This window comes from Maniola hyperantus, chromosome 14 (assembly GCF_902806685.2).
Source record: "Maniola hyperantus chromosome 14, iAphHyp1.2, whole genome shotgun sequence".
Lineage (NCBI taxonomy): Eukaryota > Metazoa > Arthropoda > Insecta > Lepidoptera > Nymphalidae > Maniola > Maniola hyperantus.
The window spans coordinates 5809991-5836643 of record NC_048549.1 but is presented as its reverse complement, the minus strand read 5'-3'; the positions used below and the strand labels follow the sequence as shown (position 1 = coordinate 5836643).

The 26653-nt window shown below is 36.8% G+C and overlaps 3 protein-coding genes and 1 non-coding gene across 5 annotated transcripts in view; 2 read left to right on the top strand and 2 right to left on the bottom strand.

Annotated features, from left to right (window-relative positions):
* The first annotated feature begins 711 nt into the window (after window positions 1–711).
* ldbr (lariat debranching enzyme) lies at window positions 712–5137 on the top strand. The gene is made up of 5 exons (XM_034975623.2): window positions 712–1069; window positions 1387–1553; window positions 2885–3110; window positions 3517–3846; window positions 4262–5137. The coding sequence occupies exons 1-5, from the start codon at window positions 873–875 to the stop codon at window positions 4830–4832; spliced, it is 1491 nt and encodes a 496-aa protein (XP_034831514.1). The 5' UTR covers window positions 712–872; the 3' UTR covers window positions 4833–5137.
* Window positions 5138–5183: 46 nt separating this feature from the next.
* Window positions 5184–6171, bottom strand: Aptx (aprataxin). Its single transcript, XM_034975626.2, has 2 exons — window positions 5621–6171; window positions 5184–5542 (listed from the first exon to the last, which is right to left on the bottom strand). The coding sequence occupies exons 1-2, from the start codon at window positions 6051–6053 to the stop codon at window positions 5385–5387; spliced, it is 591 nt and encodes a 196-aa protein (XP_034831517.1). The 5' UTR covers window positions 6054–6171; the 3' UTR covers window positions 5184–5384.
* Window positions 6172–7453: 1282 nt separating this feature from the next.
* Window positions 7454–26653, bottom strand: part of LOC117988512 (uncharacterized) — a 33347-nt gene continuing 14147 nt past the window's right edge. The window contains exons 3-10 of one of the 2 annotated variants that reach the window (XM_069502966.1): window positions 19384–19414; window positions 18252–18487; window positions 13650–13786; window positions 12550–12691; window positions 12201–12346; window positions 10735–10943; window positions 10049–10284; window positions 7454–9400 (exon numbers count right to left, since the gene is read on the bottom strand). In XM_069502966.1, the coding sequence (XP_069359067.1) occupies window positions 9248–9400; window positions 10049–10284; window positions 10735–10943; window positions 12201–12346; window positions 12550–12691; window positions 13650–13786; window positions 18252–18487; window positions 19384–19414 (1290 nt within the window). In that variant the 3' untranslated portion in view covers window positions 7454–9247. The remainder of the gene's footprint in view (window positions 9401–10048; window positions 10285–10734; window positions 10944–12200; window positions 12347–12549; window positions 12692–13649; window positions 13787–18251; window positions 18488–19383; window positions 19415–26653) is intronic. The other variant, XM_069502967.1, reaches the window with a different exon arrangement.
* Window positions 24315–24386, top strand: TRNAW-CCA (transfer RNA tryptophan (anticodon CCA)). Its single transcript has one exon. It is a non-coding gene; the product is annotated as a tRNA-Trp (tRNA).

Sequence of the window (26653 nt, the reverse complement as noted above, 5' to 3'; positions counted from 1 at the left end):
TAATTACTATATTTTTCATGTAAACTAGTATAGAAGTCATGTTTATTAAACTTTGGAAGGTTATGATGTTGTTTACAAATGCATGACGTCAGAGCACAGATAATCTATCGGCCAAACATGGCCGATAGTGTTTTCACCTGTCTAAGAAAAATATATTTTTAAATTAAAGTTTTACGGTTTTTAGGGCGCAAAAAAATATAGTGTTAATTTTTTTGATCTAATAGGACAAATATTAACCATTTAAGACCTAATTAAAAAAAGTGTCAAGTAGCCTGGCCTTAAAGGACAGATATCCAGGACTGTAAAAAAAATGAAAATAAAATATGTTATAGTGCGACAAGGCTATCTTGGCGCGTGGCGAAAATTGGAACTAACGTTGTCGTCAAGTGTCCCCTTTGATCTTGTTTGAATATTCTAAGCCTTTGTTCTCCAACAGCGCCCCCCTGTCAATGTCATTCAAGAGCTAAGAGAGTCTTGTCGCACTGTATTGGTCTGTGCATAGTGCATATATGGCATAAACATAATAATATATCTACTACTCGTGTAGGCCTTAAAAGACTGACATCCAGGACGTACAATAAATTTAAAAAAAAATCTACTCGTTTGTATGGTACATACTCTTTGGGTTATGTGGTGGTGACATCCAGGGCCGTAAAATAAATTAAAAAAAAATTGTACCGCGCTTGGCGTGCGCTTGGCTGGGTGGGTTGGGGTTGGAAAAAGGGTACCTAATAGATAGTGTTCTGTGGTTGGAATTATTTGATTTCGCGTGGATTTTGCTTTAAATTTATCAAAATCAGATCACTATGTTGAGTTTATTAACCGTGCAATAAATAATTACAATTATTTAGTTCTTGATATACACTATAACAATGAAAATAGCTGTAGAAGGTTGTGCCCACGGAGAACTGGATAAAATATACGAATGCATTAAAACTTTGCAAGAAAGGGAGTGTATTAAGATTGATTTGTTAATTTGTTGTGGAGATTTTCAGTCAGTCCGCAATAATGACGATCTTAGAGCCATGGCGGTCCCGGAAAAGTATCAAAATATTTGCACTTTTTACAAGTAAGTACAATAGAATTTTGCTCAAATATATAACCAAATTTCCACAAAAACTGAATTCAAATGAAAATACATACCCTTTATTAATTACTAGTGACCCGCCGCGGCTTCCAACGGGTAGCTTCTTACAATTTTCGAAGAGAATTAAAATACAGCCTATGGGCTATGTCACTCAAAAAAGATGTAGTTTCTACTGGTGAAAGAATTTTCAAAATCGGTTTTAAATGTTTATGCAAGGGTTACCTGTGAGTACATTATTGAAGTAGTCAAAAAATGGCATAGCTTAAAAATTTTAATATATATTTCTTATATACTTACAGATATTACAGTGGTGAGAAGCTAGCACCAGTGTTAACTGTTTTTATTGGCGGGAACCATGAAGCATCAAATTATTTACAAGAACTCCCTTATGGTGGTTGGGTGGCGCCAAATATATATTATATGGGCAGAGCTGGTATTATTAAATTTGGCAATTTGAGAATTGGTGGTAGGTATATTTTGTAAAATTGATTTTTACAATTATTCATCTTTCGGGTTTTATACCCTTAATATGGGACTTACACATCCTGAAACTTAGTCTTTGTTTACCTCACTATGTTATTGTGAGTGGTGCATACTGTAGAGGCATCAACAGATCTGCTAGAGATGCATACACAAGTTTACAACATGAGTTTGTTGGGAGTTAGCAGCAGTTGAATCTATACTACAAATACATACTTAAACTTCAAATAACTTTACTTTTTAGGGTTCCGTTTTTCTTTTGAGGTACGGAACCCTAAAAAGTAAAGTAACGGAACCCTTATAGGATCACTTTGTTCTTCTTCGCTCTGGGCTGGTTTCCGCACTTAAACGTTTCCGTCTGTTGTGCGTGCATTGCCCCTCCCCGCCGAAGTTTTCACTCCAGCCATCCAAGCTCGCTCCAGAAGCCAAACAGACCGCCCAGGTTGCCGAGGGCTTCATGGAGTGAGGTCGGGGAACCTAAATGGCGCTCGCGTTGATCTGCTACGCCCGTGCACTCCAGGAGTACGTGCGTCGGTGTTTCATCAACCTCCATGCAGGCCCTGCACAGAGGACTGTCGGTGACACCTATAAAGAAAAGGTGTTTGTTTAGTGGGCTATGCCCTGTTATGAGTCCCACCACCTTCCTAAGTTTACCTCTGTCCAGGCGGAGTAGTATGTTAGTTTGTCGTTTGTCTATGTTGGGGAAAGCCTCTTTGGCTTGCCTGCAGTCTGTTGTGTTAGCCCATAGTTTAGAATGTTCTTTTAGTGTTAGTTCATGCAACCAGGTTTTATACTCACTGAAGGGTATGGGTACGATAGGTTCTGGCCCTGTCACCTTCAGTGTCGTAGCCTTTCGTGCTAGTGCGTCTGCCGCCTCGTTCCCCTGGTCTCCATCATGTCCTTGATCTCTTTGTTGTCTGTCTGTCTGTCAAAAACCTACAGGGTACTTCCCGTTGACCTAGAATCATGAAATTTGGCAGGTAGGTAGGTCATATAGCTGGCTTTAGGGGAAAAATCTGAAAACCGTGAAAATGTGGTCATAAACTAATAATTAGTATTTTCAATTATCAAAGTAAGATAACTATATCAAGTGCGGTATCATATGAAAGGGCTTCACCTGTGGATTCTACAACAGATTTTCATTTATTTTTATGAATCATAGTTTTTAATTTATTGTGCAAAATGTCGAAAAAATACGACTGTACTGCGGAACCCTCGGTGCGCGAGCCTGACTCGCACTTTGCCGGTTTTTTTTCAGGCTATTCCACAATAATTAATGTTTTGAAGTTGAATGACTTGTTAATTTCATGTTCACAGGTATATCAGGAATTTTCAAAGGACATGATTATTTACAAGGGCTATGGGAGTGTCCACCTTACACACATAATTCACTAAGATCAGTTTATCACATAAGATCATTAGATGTGTACAGATTAAGTCAAGTTAAAGAGAAAATACATGTAATGTTATCACATGACTGGCCCAGAGGTATTACAGATTATGGGGACAGAAAAAACTTATTAAGAAGAAAACCTTTTCTAAGGTAAAGAAATAACTATCCATATTATGATCACTATGATTTTTAGTATGGTTATAGTATGTAAGACCTGAGAGTGACATTGATATCTTTTTGTCCTGGAAATTCAGAGTTCACGTGAGATTTTTCAAAATGAAATCCACACTAATGAAGTTGCAGCCATCAGCTGTAATGTTCTAAATTGAACATCTATAATATTATATTGATGCTAATTTAGAGGTGCACAAATCATAAACTAACTTTTCTATAGATAACTTCTTAATAAGGATGGAGGACTGAATTGTCCAAAAAATTTTAATTTAGTGTATAGAGATTTGTTTATGGCCAATTTGGCACTCATAATAATTAACCATTAGGTATCTTATTGAAGTAATGCAATAATTATTTTTACCAAAATTAAACTTTATTGCAGAGAAGATATTGAAAGCAACAAGCTTGGAAGTCCTCCAGCGGAAAAATTACTTCACAACCTGAAGCCTGAATATTGGTTTGCTGCCCACTTGCACTGCCAATTTGCTGCTCTGGTTAAACATGAAAATGATGAGGAAACTAAGTTCTTAGCTTTGGATAAATGTTTGCCGAAGAGAAGACATTTGCAAATATTGGACTTGCCTGCAGAATATGACGGTGATAAACTGTTGAAGTATGACACTGAGTGGTTGGCTGTATTGAGAAATACAAACCATCTTCTATCTGTAAAAAATATTGATTGCCACTTACCTGGACCGGGTGGGAATGAAAGGTAAAATAACTGATACCTACTTTAATGTACTTTAGCAGGTTAAAGGATAAGGTATGAATTATGCCTGAAAGATGAATTTTTCATTTGATTTTCACCGTGTGGTGTCCGTGCATGAACACAGCATGGTAAAGCATAAACTGCCTCATATAAAATTTTCGTGATGTGTTGCATCCGCGCGTCGTACGTGACACGGCTCGTGCCCGCCATGTGTTGGCATAAATCATCCCTAATGCTGAAAACCGTAACCATATTACTACAACTCGATGCCTATATTATGTTGAAATGACCCCAAATATCTCTAGACAGAGACAGATGGAAGGAAGAAAGTAAGGCCTTTGCCCAGCATTGGGACAATTCGGGCTAACAATAATAATGTAAGTCCAAATAAATTAAAAATATTTGCTCTTTGTTTTAGGTATGACTTTACCCCAACTGCAGAAGAAAAAGAAAGTATAGAAAATGTAATGTCTAATTTAATAATAGATAGCCAAACATTCGTAAAAACGGCCCCTGTTTATAAGCCTGGAACACCAAAATGCCCACCCAGGGAACCTTTGTTAAATACCCAAACTACATATCTTTGTGAGAAGCTAGGAATTGATGACCCAATTCAAGTCATTATAGCTAGATCTGGACGAACTATGAAGCAAATATGTGTAGAAGAGAATAATGAGCCTCAAGTTGAAAGAACTCCAATAAAATGTTCAAAACTGTCTCTTCCAGCTCCGATTACTCCTAGTGATAATGAAAGTCAAGATTTATCACAAGAAAATACCACTATTACCACTGATAACAGTTTTTTGTCTGATGCGAATACTATTTCAGATTGTATAACACCTTCAAGTGTAACTAAAAAAGTTTTTAAAAGACGTAACTTAGCGATATATACCCCTGATCAAGATGAACAAAATGTAAGCAATACAAGTGACATGGATGATAGCAGTCCCAGATCAACTAAATTTCATAGGAGTAATGAATTAGAATAAAATATAAATCAAATTAAATTAGCAGGAGCTATTTTTAGTATATTAATTAGACCATTTGACTCAGGTAAATCATGATTAATAGATAAATGAATTTCAATGAGTTCTTTTTATATCATTGTTTTATTTATTTATATTATTTTAATAATACAAAACATTTGGCAGTGTTTTTACACATTATTTTAAGTTAAAAGAAAAAAATTATATACCTACCTACTTATACATTTATGGAAATTCACAAAATATGGAAGTAAAAGATAAGAAACACAATTATATTTTTTGGCAATAAAATGTGCAATCCTGTGACTGTACTTATTGGTTATTAATAACAAAATCCCGAAACTGAATTTATTACAGAATAACCCAAAAGACGAAAATATAAGTTTCCAAGATGTAAAGTAGTAAGTTTCCCTCACAGAATAGGGTAAATTTTCATTTTACTCCACATCATCTCCTTTTTACATAAATAAATCTTGTTAGTTAATTTATTTAGATATTTATAAATTAGTACTTATATGAGCAGTAAAGTATTTGCATGAAAACATTAATTAAAACTTATTTCAAATGAGTTAGTAAATGTTGCTTTAATTGGGGCATATTTTTGGGTTCAAAGCCACATTGGTTGCACTTTAATGGAGTTGACATTAAAGCTTTGTGAGTTTCACTTGGAATTCTTTCTATACAACCATCTTCTTTTAACCTTTTTAATAAATCTGTAAAAATAAGTACAAACAAAATTAATAAAACAAGTCTTAATAAATTGTTAAAAACACACATCTAATTTTGCATACTTTCATAAGCTATAAAGAAACTTGTAGTGAAACTATTCCAATGTATTTTAGTTTTTAGACATTTTGAATCCATATCCTTACTAATTACATGCATGTGAAGCCTTTGCATACTCGGAACTGCATGAAAGCCGGCTTTAAGCTCATCCTCTTCATGTTCACTTTTTATATTTTGATACATAGAACCAAACTCAGCAATAAGGTCTACGTGAGTACTGTTTAGTTGATAGATACTGCTTATTTCTTCTCGAGGTAATACGAGATAATGTACTCTTGCTTTTGGGTATTTATCGCGTATAACAACTAAACGCTCTGTTTCTTTGTAAACAGCTTCAGGATCTTTCATTGAGTCCACTAAACCTAAAGACCAATTATTTCTTGATTCTTTCGGTGGTCTCTGGGATTTTTCATTATTCTTCAAAGCTCGTTTGCTCATATTTTTTAATGCATAAAATAGAAAATAATTTATTGTTTATAACCTAAAAAGTGTAATTTTTTTAAACTGGTTTTACGGCCCTGGGTTCTAGCTCTGTTTGAGCCTAGTGTCAATTTGTCACTCAAGTGTTGCCCACTGCTTTCCAAAAAATGCACTAAACCTCAAAAATGCGTTATTATTTTGTACGTACCTTAACAATTTTGTTTAAAAATAAGATTATATACGGAGTAAAAAGTTCTTGGGTAGGTACACTCCAAAATAAAATATATCCTCTATAATACCGATAGACCAACAAGTTTGCGCTGATGTTTGAAGCTTTGATCCGCCATTTTTCTCAGATTTTATTAGGTAGGTACACTAGTGTCATCCCCTATAGTTAGGGGATGACGGTAATCCATGTATAATTAGTGTTACTTATTAACTTGTTTTTTTAAGTGGAAGGCATTCCTAAAAACACTAAATTGCACTAGGCTCTAAATTCGAATTTTATAAGTACAGATATCAAAAAATGCACTACTTAGTGCCAAAAACACTAAATTGGCAACATTGATTCGACTTCTGAGGACTTTACAGTTGCCAAAAAATCTCTATGGTAACTGTTTTTTTGGGCTGTGGTGGCTGTGGTATTGGGGTTTTGTGAGTTTGTAACTTTTAAAGTCTGTGGCTCAGAACAAGGACATATCTGTAGTCTGTGGTTAAAGTTTATTCTTTTTTAAATATTGTGGCTGTGGGCTGTGGTTTCTAGCTTCTTCGAATTTCGACTGGCTTTGACAATATTTCCGTGATACCCACAAAAACACAATTTCAATTATTATTCGATGAATAATAATTATGGGTGATTAGAAGCCAACATTATATAAATGCGGAAGTGTGTTTATATGTTGGTTAATGGTTTGTTCTTCAATCACGCTGCAGCCGAATAAAGGACGAAGTGATTTTTGGCAGGGATTTAAGTAAGTACCTAAAGACCTGGAGAGTGACTTGCCGCAAAATGAAAGTGATATATTTTGACACATTGTTTTAAAAACCTAAATCCATGCGGACGAAGTCGTGGGCATCAGCTAATAATAATAAAATATTAAATCCCATCAAGTGCGAGTCGGACTCGCATATTAAGGGTTCCGTACCATCGTATAAGATTATAAAGTTATGTAGGTACCTACTTACTTTTTAATTTAATTGGCGGCCATTTTTTTGAATTATTATTTGTTGCTATAGCGGTAATAGAAATAGTCACATACACCGTGAAAATTTCAACCTACATTTCATAAGATACAGCCCGCTGACAGACAGGCAGCGGAGACTTAATAAGCACCCTATCGGATTACGGATACGGAACTCTAATATAACGGACCTACAGAGAAACGTCAAATAAAAAAAACATTCACTTTAATGTTCAAAATACCTTGTGTATTTATGTAATAGTCAATTCATTCACACTGTATATAACTAGATAGAATCTTTTAGAATACGTACAAATCTACTTAAATCTACCTAGGTAGGTACTTACACCCTACCAATAAAATTATAGGTACTTTAGTATACTGAATTGTTTTTCAGTTTAGCATTTAGCAAAAACAATTTAGCAATTTGGCACCTATAATTTTAATTGTAGGAACCATTATTATGTATACTTACCTACTTATGAAACATTACAAAATATTAAATAAATACTAACTAATCTTATTCTTATGAATTTATATAAAGATCATGACTGAAAAGTTTTAAGTTATAATTTTTAGGGTTCCGTAGTACAAGGACAAGTAGTTATCTTCTTGCTACTTTGTACGTATAGTTTCATCCAGTCTGTCTGTCTGTGTGTGCCCTTTCAAAGAAAAAATCTTTAAAGCGTAGTAATTTTGAAAAGCGGTAATCGCTACATAGATACATATTTAAATTAAGAAAAAAATCAGGAATATTTATTTCGGTTCTCAATTTTCATGTTCTCCTGAACATGAATGTGAAAATTTTGTTTTGCAGCCTCGAGTTTATCTCGTTGAATTTTAAAATGATTATGAGGTTTCTTTGAGAGTATTTAGAAAAAACTACGTTTACGAAAATATAATGACCCTAAGAGTAAAGCCACATGATGCGTTGCGTCAGCTGAGCGGCTCTGTACCATGCTACACGCTGCGTTCGACGTCGTGCCGGCGCCGCACCGCACGTGAAACGGACTCGGGACCAGAAAGACGAATGCGAGGACGGGTGGTGCATTGCTATGCCATATTCTTTGCCGGAGTGGCAGCGCAGTGTCCGATGGACAACTGGCACCCAATGCTTACTCAAATCCACAGCGATGCGGCGCCGCAACGCACTGGTAACGCATCGTGTGGCCTCATTTGTAGCAACTATCGATGCCTATGGAACCCTACCTTATGCGTGTTCTGACACGCACTTGACCAGTTTATAACTTTCTTTTTTTCAGTCATAAGCTACTCAAATACTTAGCTATAAACGTATCTACTTAATGTTTAAGTACAAGATTGAAATAAAATAAATAACTTACAATAAAGGGTAACAACAATAATTTGGAATGCATTTGTAAGTTTGAAAATTAGGGTAGGTCGCTCCTTGTGGGTAAACGTCTGAACTTTGAGTGTAAGTTGAAACTCACAAAAATTCTATTTCTACATAACTATGGCGTAGTTACGTTTTTTTTTTCTTTTGTGCCTTATCATGCGATCAGTCGATGGACTATGAGCAGATTGGTTGGAGGATAGGTTGGCGTGATTGGAGACAACTTCCCCAGTTTTCCCGCTACGCCGCGTAATGAAAAACAAAATATTGAATTTAGGTACCTACATTATTTTAACACATAAATCCAATTGAAATAATCACTTTCACATTCCTATGTACTAATAGAATATCGAAGTTTTCACGCAAAAAGTTTTTGGTTTTATTAGTGTTAAAATTGGCAACATAGTTACGTAAATTACGGACTAATTGATGAATGGTTCAATGCACAAATAAATCGACTAAACACCTTTGCCTGTGTCCTGTTTTTAAATATGAACTTTTTCCTGGCTCAAATGATAAACTCAAAAAGTTTAACAAGCGTAGTACAGTAAGTATAATGTAAAATAAATCTAAGATACTTAAACTTTAATTTTTACATTTATTAATACTTAAGTACGTATTTAATATTTACTTAATAAATTATTAATATAATACATTAGTAAAAATACTAATAATAATCATTGAACGGTCGGGCGACCAGTATAACCCGTTTCGGGCAGCGAATGTTGCGCCAGTTCTCTCAGTATTTGTTCGAAGCCTTTCCCCGTGGGCGCGTGGAGGCTGTTATTTTTCAGCATTGTTGTATTCAATTTTGTTGCTAGATAGCACATCTGGAAAGTTAAAAAATATTTATAAACCTGCTTTAGACGTACCTATGTATAATATTAATATGTATGTTGAAAATGTACAGATTGGGTGGGAATAACAGCACTTTCTTGTCAGGGACTAGTTTAGCCTCCTCAGGGTGTACCTATCTACTCCCGTTACCGCACCATAGATGTCATCTTAGAATCACCCGCTGCAGAGTTTTAGCTTTTGTTCTGTATTTGTATAAGCCTAGTAGAGAGGAAGAGAGCCAGCGCGTGCCAGAACTTCGTTATTTTATAAGAGCTGAAAGTTTCTGTGCGTATTGTCCCCAACACTGAACGGAACGTTTGTTTGGATCATCGTGGCTTTGGGAGATAACAGGTAATAAAGGTGTAAAAAAATCTTCCGTCAAAGTATACCTAAAGTCTAATTTTTTTATATTTTCTTCGGAATAGTACCTACCTATTAGAAATCACGTTATGCATTGCCAGACACTAGTGTCGTGGCAACCCCCTGCCAGACACCCTTAAACTTTGTGTCTGGCAAGGGGTTGCCATGATACAAACAAACGTTCCTCTCAGTGTTGGGGATAATACGCACAGAAACTTTCAGCTTTTATAAAATAACGCAGGTCTGGCACAAGCTGGCTCTTAGGTCATAGGTCCCCTTACCAGTAATGCTGACATGAACAGCAACGCCCCCAGCGCTACAGCGATCATCATCGAGGTAGCGCAGTTCCCCTCTAAAGGCGTCCGGTGGAACAGCTCCCCCGGCATCACCACTGTGTACTCGAGGTTCTCTTTGAACCTCGTGAACGGAGTGGTGCTATTTTCGGCGACCAGCGAGGAACTGGTTATATTGTTTGAGGACGTTGATTCTGCTAACGATCTTCTGCGGCGACCGTGACCTGAAAATTATGAAGTTGCTGTATTGATATTTCAAATTCAAATCATATTCAAATTGGATACCATTGTACACTTTTGTTTAATTGTGGAGTTTGTCAGAAATGTAATGGAGATAATAAATTACGTAAACTTAAAACTAAAGCTATGAAGGTTCCAAACGCACCCTGGTTTGAGAAGAAGGCCACAACTAACTCAGGTTAGTTTTAAAATAAATAAATGTTTGTATTGAATATACCTAGATATCTTCAAAATTACGCTGAGACGTATCGAATTCAATTAGAGGGAATTGAAACTACTAAAATATGAAGAAAAAGGTTCTGTGAGTGGGTTTCATGAGGTGAGCAATCTTTGTAATTCGGAAATCTGGAATTTTTGGAAAATCATGATCGTGGGTTCTTTTAATAAGTAAATAACGTTGGAGCCATTAAATAACGATATTTTAGTTCTCTCACCTGAAGGCTCAAATAAATCTAGACAGTAATCAGGCTGGCAGTCAGCGACGTCCATGCATGCTTTTATCTGAGAATGTATCCAAAGAGTCGAGCGTTCTTTCATCGAGGCGAGGAGAAATGCTTCGAAGTCCAAGAACACTTCATTGTGTCGCTCGCGGTAACGCGCTGGCTGGTGCGGAATGATTGAGGCGAAATCTCTGTTTCGGCATCTAAAGATTATTAAAAAAATATTACTTACCTCACTAAATAATGACAATACTTATTACTTAATACTTAACTATTTATTATTACTTAACTAATTAATAACAATAAAACTAGGTACGCGTCACTTTAAAGTTGGATGGTTAAAAATCGGGTGGCTCAGAATGATGAGGATATCTAACCACATGTAAGTAAATAGAGCCTCAATAGCTCAACCGGTAAAGGAGTGGACTGAAAACCGACCTGAAGGTCGACGGTTCAAACCCCGCCCGTTGCACTATTGTCGTACCTACTCCTAGCACAAGCTTGACGCTTAGTTGGAGAGGGAAGGGGAATATTAGTCATTTAAACTAGCTAATATTCTTTAAAAAAACCGGCCAAGTGCGAGTCAGGCTCGTGCAATGAGGGTTCCGTACTACAGTCGTATTTTTTCGACATTTTGCACGATAATTCAAAAACTATGATGCATAGAAATAAATAAAAATCTGTTTTAGAATGTACAGGTGAAGACCTTTTATATGATACCCCACTTGATATAGTCACTCACTTCGAAAGTTGAAAATACTAATTATTAGTTCATGACCACAATTTAATTTTTCTTGTGTGATCTAACCGCGGTTTTCAGATTTTTCCCCAAATGTCAGCTATAAGATCTACCTATCTGCCAAATTTCATGATTTTAGGTCAACAGAAAGTACCCTGTAGGTTTCTTGACAGACAGACAGACAGACAACAAAGTGATCCTATAAGGGTTCCGTTTATCCTTTTGAGGTACGGAACCCTAAAAAAAGTAAATGGTAATTCATGCTTGGTCTGATCCGTGCGCAAATGTATTGACAAATTGCGAGAGCGCGGATGGCCCAGACAGTGCACGGCACGGCATGGTGTAAAGGGCTCCCGAAATGTTCAAGCACGTAGTTTTGTTTTGCTTGATTGAAGTTGCTTGGTCAAGAAGATTGCCCAAGCAAACGGCACTTTTCTCATATCTCTATTTGCACTATCCGAACGTCGCGTCAAGCAAAAATATAAAATCGCAAGCACGTAAATGCAAACATTACCTACTCATGCATCAAGTAAACATTTGTAGGTCGAAATGCTTGGCTAGCCGCTTGACCGTCTTGGAAGCTCTTAACGTAAGTCAAGCCTAAATCCTAAGACCGACCTCAGCTACATCATCACTTTCCATCTACCTAATTAAGATTATGGTCAGACGTTATACCTACCTATATTCTAATAAAAGAAACTTATTCTTCTATGACACTTACCCATCTTTAACCAGCAAGACAGCTCCAGGTGCATGTGGACGATCTGGATCAGGAGACACGGCTACCTCTAGAAGCTTTATATGCCGCCAGGCAGAGTCGGGGTTGATGCGTGCTCGGAGTTGAAGTTTGGTTCCGATCGGTACAGCCTGAAAGCAAAGTCAGTTTTTTGATTATTATGATTGGCTTCTTTCGGCAGCTTATCCTATGTACACAAGAGACAATGCTCACTATAGAAGTATCAACTAAACACGAGTCAATAAGTACTCGGTACCTATAAATATACAGAAGTAGACAAATGCTTAATTCAAAGCAAATACAAAGTCTAAGTCTATGTACAAATGGCACGTACAGTATTTACCTGATCGACAGGCATGTCAACGGAGAGGTTGGAGTGGCGCGACACGGGCGGGGCCTCCTTGTACAGTGCCACCTCGTACTCCAGGCGTCCCGGGGTCTCCTCCACCACGCCGGACACGCGAGCGCCGTGCGGACTGGAAATTTTTCTAAATAAGTTAAATACCGTACATTACTCGCAGTAAATAATACACCTCGAGCGTTAGAGATAATCGGCAGCGTCGGCTTTGTAGAGAGTCATCTCTGTCACTCATACCTACAAGCACAGTATAAGGAGAAACACAGTATACCGACGCCTTTGATTTCGTAGTAAATAACGACCGCAATGACTGCCATGACTCTGCCATATAGGTCCCGGAATTACTAAGGCCGTCTCAGGTCACTCCCTTACCGCACGAGTAACTAGTTTTTAAGCTTCGTCGAACCTCTGGTAGGTAGTAGTAGGTACTATCCATTACTCTGTGTTACACGTATATGTAACATTTGGTCGCTGGCTTATCGCAGTTTCAATGTCAGAGACGATGCTCTAGGAATCAGAAATTGCTGATTATCTCTTTCTAAAGCTCGATGTGCAATATTTATTGCCGGTTATTAATTTGTGGTGGTGGTTGAGAGACGTGCGGTCTAGTTTAACAGCACATGTCTACTTAATGACTTAATGGTAACACGCAGCCAGCAGCGTGATCGACTGATATGTCACGCGCTGGTAAAGAAAAGTTGACCCAAGTCGGTAACTGAATGGGTGACTTTGGACTTTGGAGGTCTGAATTTGGCCTTTTTGTTTCTTCTGAGTCTCAGACAGCACGTGTGCCCATCGGTCCCAGTTATTATCAGTAACATTTGATTTTAACTGTTCAAAAACTAGTCAAAAAGATCGAAGATATGACAAAGAGATCGAGATCTCTTTGTCGAGTTTTTTGCGGAAGGATCTGGAAACTCACCACACTAGTACTAGTAGTACCCCAGGACAACTTCTACCATTATGTGATCAATAAAAAGGGATCACCAGTCTCAAGGATGAGGATTAGCTATACGACTATAAAGAAACTCCTACGTAGGACTGACTGCCTACGATAAATATTGTATTATACTCACAAGCTTCCAGCAAATCCGGCTGCCTTGTTCTCTATGATGGTAGGCTCTGGTGGCTTGCACATGATGATAAGCTCTTGGTCGGACTGCATCACTACTCCTGGGAACTGCGGGAACCATATGCGGACGTGCACGAAACCCTGTGTAAATAAATTTTGTTGCATAACTGGGGCGATAGTTTTGCAGTCTATGTGTAGGTACCTACAAAGGCACTAAGTATACAGAATTAAGTAGGTAAGTAGGTATTCTTTCGTCAATTCCTTCGATCTTCATAACTACTCATAAGAGTGAGATGACGTTACCTACTCGTTGGCCTCCCCTTGCAACCCATATATACCTATACCTTTGAATTTGCGACTATAAATTTGAGTGCCTACCTGCAGCTGGTTTAAATATACTTACTTAGTTTAGACTTATTCGCTAACTATGGGCCTCATAAGAAAGGTCAGAGTCACTCAGGGGGCGTTGGAGAGAGCTATGCTTGGAGTTTCTTTCTCAACGTGATCAAATGAGGAGATCCGTATGAGAACTAGAGTAACCGACATAACTCAACGGGTTGCGAAGCTGAAGTGGCAATGGGCAGGGCACATCGTTCGTAAAACCGATAGACGTTGGGGTCCCAAAGTGCTGGAATGGCGACCTCGCACCGGAAGACGCAGTAAAGACCCCCCACTAGGTGGACGGACGACATCAGACGAGTCGCAGGGAGCCGCTGGATTCAGGCGGCGCAAGACCGTGACGTGTGGAAGTCCCTACAAGAGACCTATGTCCAGTAGTGGAAGTCTATCGGTTGATGATGAGACTTATTTGAATATGAATACTAATAGTATGAAACCATAAACCACATCGAATATACAAATTCCATCTCTGCGGTATACATTCTTATACTTAGTTAAACACTTACACTTGACCTAGTAAAAAAATACTTTGGTATAATAATAATATCTACGAGTAGGATATGGGAGGTTTTCTCTACAACTCTTAATAGATAGTTCTATGGACTTAGAGCCCGTGAGGGCCAGGACCTTCGTTATATTATAAATAAATAAATAACAATATTTTTATTCAATTAATCTTTTAAAAGAATCTTTAAAAGCTGAAAGTGTCTATGCGTATTGTCCCCAACACAGGGAGGAACGATCAGCGACCACAATTTAATTTTTATTGTGTGATGTAACCACAAATTCACGGTTTCCAGATTTTTCCCCGAATGTCTGCTATGAGACCTACCTACCTGCCAAATTTCATGATTCTAGGTCAACGGGACCCTGTAGGTTTCTTGACAGACCGTCAGCCAATGTGCAGAGAAACTTAAAGCTTTTATAAAATAACGAAGGTCTGGCCCTCACAGGCTCTAAGACTAGTAGTATCTCTAAAGCGGTATTTTGCATGTCTTTAAAGTTTCCACTTAATACCGGTCTCCCTTCTCCGGCAGTTAATAGTATATCAGCCAAGCAGTAGATGCCTCGTTCTGTATAGGCCACTACGATTTCCATACTGTTATTGTAACGGCAATTCTATTGCACGTCACTGTTGCAAGAATTGCAGTTCAAATAAAAGCTTTGTTTTGAAAAATCGGTGAAGTGCGAGTCGGACTTGTACACGAAGGGTTCTGTAGCATCGTAGGTACAAGAAATAGGTAGCTACCTACTTTTTTTGTGATACAACCACGAATGCACGGTTTCTCTTTATTTGAGCTAATAAGACATTGCAACCGGCCAAACATGATTCTAGGTCAACAGGAAGTACTCTATAAGATGTAATTCCCTTGACGGGTATTGACAGACCCACAGACAGACAGAAATCACTACCCATATTATAAATGCCAAAGTGTGTTTGTTTGTTGGTTTGTCCTTCAATCACGCCGCAACGGAGCAACGGATTGACGTGATTTTTTAGACATGGAGAATGACATATGCTGCTTTTTATCCCAGAAAATCAAAGAGTTCCCACAGGATTTTTAACAACCTGAATCCATGCGGACGAAGTCGCGGGCATCAGCTAGTGATCTTATAAAAGTTCCGTTTTTTCTCTGGAGATGCAGAACCCTAAAAATTGTCACATCATTATCATTACTTTCGGCTTCCGGCAGTTAACAAATCGTCATAAAATAAGTACCAAACTGGATTCGTTTGGTAAGTAAAATACAAGTTTATTAACGGTTATTTACTTTAATGCGAAAGTGAAAAGGCACAGTTTTTTGTGGAACCAAAATTAAAAGTTAAATAAATTAACATTTTTCGAAATTCTTGGAAAGATTAGTACACTTTCGAATTATAACAGACATAATATTTCATATCCCTGCCTTATCTAAATATATAAAACGAAAAGGTGACTGACTGACTGACTGACTGACTGATCTATCAACGCGCAGCTACTGGATGGATCGGGCTGAAATTTGGCATGCAGATAGCTATTATGACGTAGGCATCCGCTAAGAGAGAATTTTTGAAAATTCAATCCCTAAGAGGGTCAAATAGGGGTTTGAAAATTGTGTAGTCTACGCGGACGAAGTCGCGAGCATAAGCTAGTAAGTTATAAGTTACAAACTTAGAACCTTACTCCCTTACAACCCATAAGGGATCGTGTTAGTTTTATCAAATCCTCATACTTATTCTAAGTAAGTAGATATCTTTCATAGATCATGTTTATCTACGCACATAATAAATATAAGTACGTAGGTTACTGTTACTGGACATAATCAAAGAACCAAAAACATTTTATATAAAAAAACCGGCCAAGTGCGAGTCAGGCTCGCGCAATGAGGGTTCCGTACTACAGTCGTACTTTTCGACATTTTGCACGATAATTCAAAAACTATGATGCATAAAAATAAATAAAAATCTGTTTTAGAATGTACAGGTGAAGACCTTTCATATGATACCCCACTTGATATAGTCACTCACTTCGAAAGTTGAAAATACTAATTATTAGTTCATGACCACAATTTAATTTTTTGTTGTGTGATTTAACCCTAAATTCACGGTTTTCAGATTTTTCCCCTAATGTCAGCTATAAGATCTACCTACCTACCAAATTTCATGATTCTAGGTCAACGGGAAGTACCCTGTAGGTTTCTTGACAGGCAGACGGACAGACAGACAGACAGACAACTAAGTGATCCTATAAGGGTTCCGTTTTTCCCTTTGAGTTACGGAACCCTAAAAACTAGGTGATGTTCACGACTTCACCCACGTGGAATAAAGTTTTGTAACTCCCGTGGGAACTCTTTTATTATTCGGGATGAAAAGTAGCATATTTCCTTCCCTGGGATGTAAGCTATCTCTATACCAAATTTCGGCAAAATCGGTTGAAGGGATGAGCCGTGAAAAGCTAGCAGACAGACACACTTTCACATTTACATATAATATAGTATTAAGTATGAAAGTATTGATAATGTGAAAGATGTAAATGGCTTGTATCGAAGTGATCAAATATTTTATTACTCACCTACTTAACTTTATAAATGCTTTATTTATCGGATTGTAAACAGATGTCAATTTGCATACAATAACAAGTTAACAGTTATAAGTTTGTACAAACATATTATATCCTATATTTCTTTTAAAAATCCGTATTTATGTTACATTCATAAAATTATCATCTATGGGGCATCAGCACAGGCTTCGCCATGTTCCTCCCAATGGTCTGACTTGTACGATGCTTATACGATGAGTACAAGACAATGGGCAAGATTTGGAGTTTGCATGTAGAGAAAAAAGTGACGTGTATTTTTCGGGTTCCGTACCTTAAAAGGAAAAACGAAACCCTTATAGGATCATTTCGTTGTCTGTCTGTCTGTCTGTCAAGAAACCTAGAGGGCCCGTTGACCTAGAATCAGGAAATTTGGTAGGTAGGTTTTGTAGCACACGTAAGGGGGAAAAAAACCGCGAATTTGTGGTTACATCATGAAATACAAATTATTAGTGTGTTCATGGACCAATAATTAGTACCTATTTTCAACTTTCAAAGTAAGATTACTATACCAAGTAGGGTGTCATATAAAAGGGCTTTACCTGTATATTCTTTAACAGATTTTATTTATTTTTATGCTAAATAGTTTTTAATTTATCAAATGTCGTACAAAATGTCGAAAAAATACAATAGTGGTACGGAACCCTCGGTGCGCGAGTCTGATTTGCACTTGGTTGGTTTTTTATCAATCAAAGAACATCGCATTCTCACGACATCACATTCACGATGTAAAAAAAAACCCCCTAAAGAAAATTTCTACTCGGTATTGCACGCGGAAATCACGCGAGGTAGGTAGACTTTTTCTTGGTGGCGTAAGTTTGATCAGAGTGGTACCTAACAAAGTAACGGACTGCCAGCAATAGATACCTACCTAGCAATTTTTCGTAGAAATTCAGTTAATTCTCTAAATTGACGCAATCGGACAAGGCACTCGCAGGCTTTTAGACCACTGTACGGTCTACCAGAAAAATTAGATTGCAATTTTAAGTATATCTACCTCTTTAGTTGCCTACTATTAGATCAAATCGTGAAAAAGCTCCTTAGAAATCATCAGTTCAAGGTATACAGTTTTTCTTTAATTCAAGTTATTCAAGGATGAATGGATAATTTACAGGGCAAATGTAAACTTACATTTCGTTTCAAAACTCCACATTTGGTGAAGTCGCTGATCCTCAACCTGTACAGCAGCCCGGTGGGATCGTCAGGCTCTGGTCGTATCTGGCACACGGGGTCTCCAATGGGGTCGGTTGTGCGATCATCGGCGAAGAGCGGGGCGCCGCGGAAACCTTCCGGCTTTCGCAGCAGCGCTGTCACTGAGTCTCGAATCCCAGAACCGCCGCTAGCGAACGTGCATTGGATGTCTGTTACTGCAACATTAAGGGTTAGTTAGTAGGTTAAGGTATTTAAGAACCTGTTACTTGTTAGGTATGTCTATGTGGATACGTACTACTAGAGATATTATAATCAAAATTTATGGTCTTGGTTGTAGGTTAACTGAATTTCCCTCTCAACCATGTTGAACTTCTTACATAGATCGTTTCTATTTTTACCATCATCATTATCAACCCATCACCGGCTCAATACAGAGCACGGGTCTCCTCTCAAAGTGAGAAGGGTTTTGGCCATAGTCTACCACACTCACCATGTGCGGATTGGCAGACTCGCACACCTTTGAGAACATTATGGATAACTCTTAGGCATGCAGGTTTCCTCACGATGTTTGCCCCCACCGTTAAAGCAAGTGTTATTTAATTAATTAAAACGCACGTAACTCCGAAAAGTTAGAGGTGCGTGCCCGGGATCGAATCCCCGACCTCCGATTAGAAGATGGACATCCTAACCACTAGGCTATCACAGACTTTTTGCTGATTGCAAAATTACTGGTACAAGTTAGCAAATAAATTGAGGACCTCTTCCTTTTTTTCAAATCAATTATGATTTATTTTATGACTATCACCTAAAATGGCTTTTATCTCAGGATTTCTTCACTTATGATATAAAGAATTCCCGAATTAGTAGGTAAGTATGTATTCCTTTATAATGAGTGATAAATGGATCTTAGGAAATAATTAAAATTCGAATAAGCGCGGGGCTTTTCTGCGGATATTTTTATCACCTCAATCTGCTCTACCAAAGATCATCATGTCACATAGACACGGTTGACTATCCTAGATTAAACTGACTGACTACACATTGTAATTATATAGATACATAAGAAAAAGTTTCAAGGTGCGCACTGTTCAGGTCTAGTGGTACAACTTACCATCATAGTCTTGTGCTGACACGGCCGGAATCTGAAACAATGAGCATTCATTGAGAGAACACCAATTACATACTTTGCTCTGTAATTTGTATTGTAATCATTTACAATAGGTGCGAGTAGCTATATAATACAGGTAATTTAAATCGTATGGACAACCTTTCAAAGTATTCAAAGTGGGTTTGATTTAGGCACCCTCTTTTTTAACAAATCCTTAAAATTATGATGTGCTAAAAATGGGTGAGTTTGTGGTGGGCTTCTTCTCAGACCAGGGTGCGTTTGGAACCCTCGTAGCTTTAGTTTTAAGTTTACGTAATTAATTATCACAATTACATCATTATCTTACAAATTCCACAATTAACAATCAAAAAATGTACAATGATCACCAATTTCAATAAATGATTTTAATTTGAATCAAAAACCATAATGAACTTAGAACTTTAGTTCATTACAAGTAACATTGCCGATATTCTAAATATATAAAGGGAAAAGAAGACTGACTGACTGACTGATCTATCAACGCACAGCTCAAACTACTGGATGAGTCGGGCTGAAATTTGGCATGCAAATAGCTATTAAGACGTAGGCATCCGCTAAGAAAGGGTTTTTAAAAATTCAATCCCTAAGGGGGAAAATAGGGGTTTGAAATTTGTGTAGTCCACGCGGCGATAGTCGCGAGCATAAGCTAGTTTAACGTATATTTTGTAGAACAAAGTAAAATTCCTTCCGTAGGCTCTAATCGTTTAGTCATCAAAACTCTACTTACCTATTGCTAAACTAGAACGATTTTCTCTCCAAGATTAGTTTCATCGTTAATGTCAGTAAAATGCTAATAAGTACCTACCTAAGTATTATAAATAAGATTACTATGGGTATGTCTAACGGACACTTTTAACCAGGCTATAGAAATCGTGATCGGAACAAACCGCAGATTTTATTGTCAGCAATTACCGAGCGGTGGCTAAGGACAGTGGATCTTTATGTCGACTGATGACATTCATTTCGTTTTATTTGCTACGTGATCAAAAGTTGTTCTAAATCACAAATTACGAGCATTTCTTCGGGAAAATGATATAATTATCTATCTACTCAAATGCGCAATGCAAATGTACAGTTTTTGCCTATCACAGAATCAAAATCTATTTTTTTCATGTAAGACTCTCTCAGTAGTTGATGATTCCTTCTATGCTTTGGAATGAATTTTGGAAAACATACAAAGTGCAGTGCATACATTTTTACAGTTAAATGTAATTGACTTAGTTAATTGTTGTCCATAACTCACAAAAACGTTACGAGACGTTGATCGCAATCAGTAAATGCTTGTATGCAAATTAGAATACGTAGGCAAACGGTTTATTCCTAAAACGGTGCCGCTCTGGTTATGGAGCGTGACGACTGACCGGGACGGAAATTAATTGATCTTTAGACGATTTTTGTACCTACCTATCTATGCAATACCGGGATTTCGTAGAGAGGAGGCGATTACCCGTTCTCATTTTCCACCTTCGCGTTCTACGTTCTCTGATCTAAACACTGCAGCTATTCACACAAGAACACAATGCGATTGATTTATGTTAAGAGATAGGGGATGGTTGGGCAAATTTCAGTAAAGGCGCTTTTATTTTTATTGTTTTTATGTAAGTAGGTATATTACATACTATATTATACTTATCGCTGATTGATACACTATCAAACTTTTAAAAGAAATTACAAAACTTTCGCGATCAATATGATAATATGGTGTACCTACTTACAAGCTTGATTTCATAGAACAATAATTAGGAATCAACCTACCCCCATGATAGGAATATCTACTCATTCCTACATGATGTAGGAAATAGTCGCATGTTTACTATCCTAAGCAGGGTAAAATTAGTTATGAAGGGCGCCAGCTCGCCAACAAACTGTAACTTTGACGAGGGATATTATGTTGAAATTTATATTTTGGGAATAATAAATATGCATTAAAAACCGGCCAAGGTTCCGTAATACAGTGATTTTTTCGACATTTTGCACGATAATTCAAAAACTATGATGCATAAAAATAAATAAAAATCTGTTTTAGAATGTGCAGGTAAAGAACTTTCATATGATACTTGATATAGTTATCTCACTTCGAAAATTGAAAATACTAGTTATTAGTTTTAGACCACAACTTAATTTTTTTGTGTAATGTAACCACAAATTCACGGTTTTCAAATTTTTTACGAATGTCAGCTATAAAACCTACCTACCTGCCAAATTTCATGATACTAGGCCAACGGGAAGTACCCTGTAGGTTTCTTGACAGACCGACAGACAGACAGACAGACAGACAACAAAGTGATCCTATAAGGGTTCCGTTTTTCCTTTTGAGGTACGGAATCCTCAAAATGAACAACCCCGTCGATCTAAAAACAAAACACCATTTTAAAAATATATCAGCTTTCATGCCCAAGCTACGTTAGTACTATTACATATTCTGTGCCCAAGCCTGGACGTGTGGACGAATAGGTACCTATCTGGTAGGTACTAGGTATATAACAGTGTTCGCCGAGGGACCTTCAACATTGGTGTCTCCTGGAATTAAATCCGTTCAGCGTTGGGCCCATACGATTACTTTTTAGATAGATGTACATAATAGCCTATTCACAAAAATTTATGCAAGAATAAATCTGGCATATTATAAGCAAGCTTCACACTTTAGAATACCTAGTTACTAGGAATGCAGACTATAAAACCAACTGGTACTATGGTGGCTCTAAATAGGCCATTACTTTCTCTCAGTGCTTCAGAAAGCCAGGCACTGGTAGCAGACTCGCTTATTATCAAGTTCGTACCTACTTACTTGTACCTAGTCTGTAGATAATAGATACATTTCCACGTCTTCTGTAGTACACCGGTTCAAAACTCATCTAACTAAAGATGAGTTTTTGAATACTTATTTAGTCCCGCATTCCCTACATTTTGAAAACGATCTACTTACTTAAGAATTCCAAATTTTTTCTTAAAAGAGGTTTAGTCCTTTTTAGGGTTCCGTAGTAAACAAGGAACCCTTATAGTTTCGCCATGTACGTCCGTCTGTCCGTCCGTCCGTCCTCGGTTAATCTCAGAGATTATTAGTGCTAGAAATCATTAAGTTGGCATGGGTATAAATATTAATCACGTCGACAAAGTGCTGAAATTAAATTTTGATAAATATTTTTTTTAGGGTAGCTCTACATGTAAAGTGGGGATGTTTTTTTTTCTCGTCTAACTCATAGTGTGGGGTATTATTGAATAGGTCTTTTAAAAATACTGAGGGTGTGGGAACATCATTTTTCGATTTCTAGATCCGTTTGTAAAATATGATGTTTTAAAGTGCTAATTTTTATTAGAGTCAAGTGTGCCCCCCCTCTATCAGCCAAATGGTAGTATATATAGGAATGTGGAAAAAGTTCACAGCAATAGTATATATAATCAATTTTAAAGGAAAACTATCATGGCTTATGCATGGCTAAAGTAGGGTTCACAGGTTAAGGAGTTATATCTTATATCTGTTCTTCGAGGATTGTAACTACGGAACCCTACACTGCGCGTGGCCCGCCACGCACTTGTTAGTTTTCAAGGCAATCAGACCGGATATAAAGAACAAAATAATGTATGGACATATTTTTCTATAACTACTGGAGGTAGCTTGGTTTAACTTGGTGAAAATTTACATAGGCTATAGGTACTTAATTTTTATATTCAAAAACTTTGTCACGGAAATCAAATCTGCCACTACATATTACTTAAGTAAGTAAGTATAACATGGAACAAATAAAAAGGGTCGTAATTTTTTGTGAAGAAACCCAACCCGAAAGCGACAGTTGATTTTCAAATTTTATCACAAAATGCCTGCAAAATGCTCTACATAATAAAGAAATAAGTACGGTCCGCTCTACTCTACGCAATGCTAAAAAAATTCCAAGTAATTATTTGATGAAAAATGCGATGCTTATCCTAGTTAAGTGAAATAAAAGCTGTTAAAGTTGTCATTAACTTTTGGCTACCTACTTTTTACGGTAGAAGAGCGGTATGGTACAGTTTCAGAATTACGGTTAAAGTTAAAGTCAACCATAACGCAATGCTAAACCACCAAAGTGAATCGATTTGATTTTATATTATTACTGGTTATTTAGTTCAACTTATGACCGAAACAACCTGGAAACCTAGTTACCAGAATCAGAAATCGATGGCTCTACCTTTATAATAGTCTTTATGCAGATTTATGTGTTTATTCCTATATTTACAACTCATGCGATAATATTAAGAATAATTTACGAGTTTGTAAGCAGCTTTGATAAATTAGTACCCTTGACTGCAATCTTAACCTGGTGGTAAGTGTCGTTGCAGCCGGAGTGAAAGCGGGCTAACATGGAAGAAAACTTAACTTGGCAGTTTAATTAAACCCATAATACCTACCTATCACAAATAATTGGTTTCTTTATCTAACTATAATTTTTAGAACACCAATAAACGCCCAAATTCATGACCATAAACTACTCATTGCCTACCTTTTGAATAGTCTATCTACGTAATTATTATCACGCAAGGTTGTCGTACATTGATTGCAAAAAATAGAATAGGTATATTTTAAATCATATTATGTACCTACTTAACAATACACATTTAAATTTAAACTATAGACATGTTACGTTTAAAATATTACAGGGCGTACCTAATAATTATATTCGTGCCAGGGGATGAGTAGGTAAGACAGAAGATAAAAACATATTCGAGTAAAGAGATAGCGCTCTACGAAATTGTATACCAAGTGTTCACTTTAGAATTTATATAATATATGTATCGCAACATAATAATGATTTATTATCTACTTCTATTTATATTAAATTATATCAATGGTACTTAATTATTGATACCGTATTGGTACCTGATAGATATCCTTCATCAAATTCAGCCACTTCAACATCGACTCCGTGGCGCAACGGTAGCGCGTCTGACTCCAGATCAGAAGGTTGCGTGTTCAAATCACGTCGGGGTCATAGATTTTTTAGATGATTGATATTTTTTTGTTTTACAATTTCTTCAAAAATGTTTTCCAATAGCTGTAAGTTATTGAGCGAATTTAAAAAACTGAAAAAATAACGTAAATATGTTCCCTTTTTTAAATTATCGGAATGTTAACTTTAGAATTATAATTTTAATTACGTATGCAAAAGAAAATTAAATGAAAGAAATTGCAAAAGCTCATCATGTAAATCTTCGATAAAAACCGGCCAAGTGAGAGTCAGGCTCGCGCAACGAGGGTTCCGTACTACAGTCGTATTTTTTCAACATTTTGCACGATAATTCAAAACTATGATGCATAAATAAAAATCTGTAGAATGCACAGGTGCCACCTTTCATATGTTTTTTTTTGTGTGATGTAACCACAAACTCACGGTTTTCAGATGTTTCCTCAAATGTCTGCTATAAGACCTAACCTACCTGCCAAATTGATTCTAGGTCAATGGAATGGGTCAATAGGTTTCTTGACAGACCGACAGACATACAGACAGACAGACAGACAGACCGACAGACAGACAACTAAGTGATCCTATAAGGGGTCCGTTTTTCCTTTTGAGGTAAGGAACCCTAAAAAGTACCTACCTTAACCAAAAGTTAAACTAATTTCAACATATTTCAAAAGCTTTCCACATATTGTATAGACGCCGGATCAGATTAGGTATTTCAAAAGCTCTAAACCTAGGTACAATAGGTACTTCGTTTTTGTTATTGGAAGTTTAGTCCTAACAAAAGCTTCAGACTTGATTTTATCATATCTTATTTCCAAAGAAAAATACTATATTAAATACATAATATATCGTAAAATTAATGTTTAAAATTATTAATATTCGCAGGGAATTTGAAATTATATAGGCAAGCATTTAGAAGGTATGTAGAGATTAGAGATAGGTAATAGCGTAGCCTTTATGAATACAATTTAATGTTCATCATGCTACTTTAGTGAAGAACATTTTCCGAGATCATCACCCTATCAAGATAATATCGCTTTACAAAAGATGTATCTCAATTACGTACATAAAGTACTTAATTTACTTCCTCAACTTTGTAAGTCTGTCTCACGGTGTGTTATCGCTTTCTCAGGCGAATTCACGTCATTAAACGGTTAATTAATGCACTGTCCCGACAAAGTGTCCATTGCAACGTTTCACTTAAACCCTTCGTTAACCAGGTACCTGATATATACCTATTCATATTTATTTAAATTCTAATTCACGTCTTAATTTTAAGCGTTTATTAAATCAATTACAAATAGGTCGTAGGTACTACATATGGTAAGTACTACCGATAAATGCACGTGAATTCCATAGACAGCGGGATAGAAGATATGACTTAGGACAAGTTCTACGAAGGTCAAATCTAGAGTCCTGACTCCTGAGTACCGAATCAGGATCTATCAAAACCAATCAGAAGTGAAAGCTTTTTCAGTAGTTGTTTGAAGCTTTTTGTATCAAAGGTATATAAGTACCTACCTATATGAACTACTATGAAGCTCCTAATATAAAATTATTTTACATTTTGTACATTACGACTTTCCTAGCTGTATTTGTTACGATTGGTCATAATTTAAAGCAATAAATAACTTATACGAATGCATCGCAGCGTGACTAACGCATCTCTACCACAGTTCGTAACTGTTGTTGTGTCTAATTTGATTATATTAATGATAGCTATTATATTTTTGTTGTTTACCCTAACTAAGAAAAATACACCTACTAATAAGTATTTATATTTCAGCCCTGCCTGGCTAAAAGGACTTTTTTTCAACAGATCCTGGGACAAACCTAAAGAAATGATCGACGAAATAATGACCGAATCCAATAATTTGAAGAGACTGAATCGGAGCGACTTTGCTGGTTTGGACATCACTAGGATGCGAAAGGATCATGCTTTAAGAAGTGCTAGCTAGGGTTGTTTAATAGGATAACGCCCTGCAAGCCAACTGTACTACATTGTACGGTGTACCTATCTAGGTACCTACTGTAGGACGCCTAGGCCTGGCTACAACGACGTCGGCTTACCGAAGACCAAAATCATCTTTGGATCACAGAGCTAACGAATTAATAAGTATAATAATTATCATAATTAGTAAATAACACAACCGATTTTTATTACAAACACTTTTTTTTGTTTAGTATCAAATACACATTAGATATTCCTAATAGCATAGGTATTTATAAACCCCACTTCATCTAATTAGTATATATATAAAACTGAGCTGAAATAATACGGAAATAACGTAAAA

Bases quoted from the DNA above. Each gene is read 5' to 3' on its own strand.
- ldbr (XM_034975623.2), top strand. From the start codon at position 873: ATGAAAATAGCTGTAGAAGGTTGTGCCCACGGAGAACTGGATAAAATA. The intron at 3,111-3,516 runs GTAAAGAAATAA...ACTTTATTGCAG, and splicing joins AGAAGAAAACCTTTTCTAAG to AGAAGATATTGAAAGCAACA. The intron at 3,847-4,261 runs GTAAAATAACTG...TCTTTGTTTTAG, and splicing joins GGACCGGGTGGGAATGAAAG to GTATGACTTTACCCCAACTG.
- Aptx (XM_034975626.2), bottom strand. From the start codon at position 6,053: ATGAGCAAACGAGCTTTGAAGAATAATGAAAAATCCCAGAGACCACCG. The intron at 5,543-5,620 runs GTATGCAAAATT...TTATTTTTACAG, and splicing joins TTTCTTTATAGCTTATGAAA to ATTTATTAAAAAGGTTAAAA.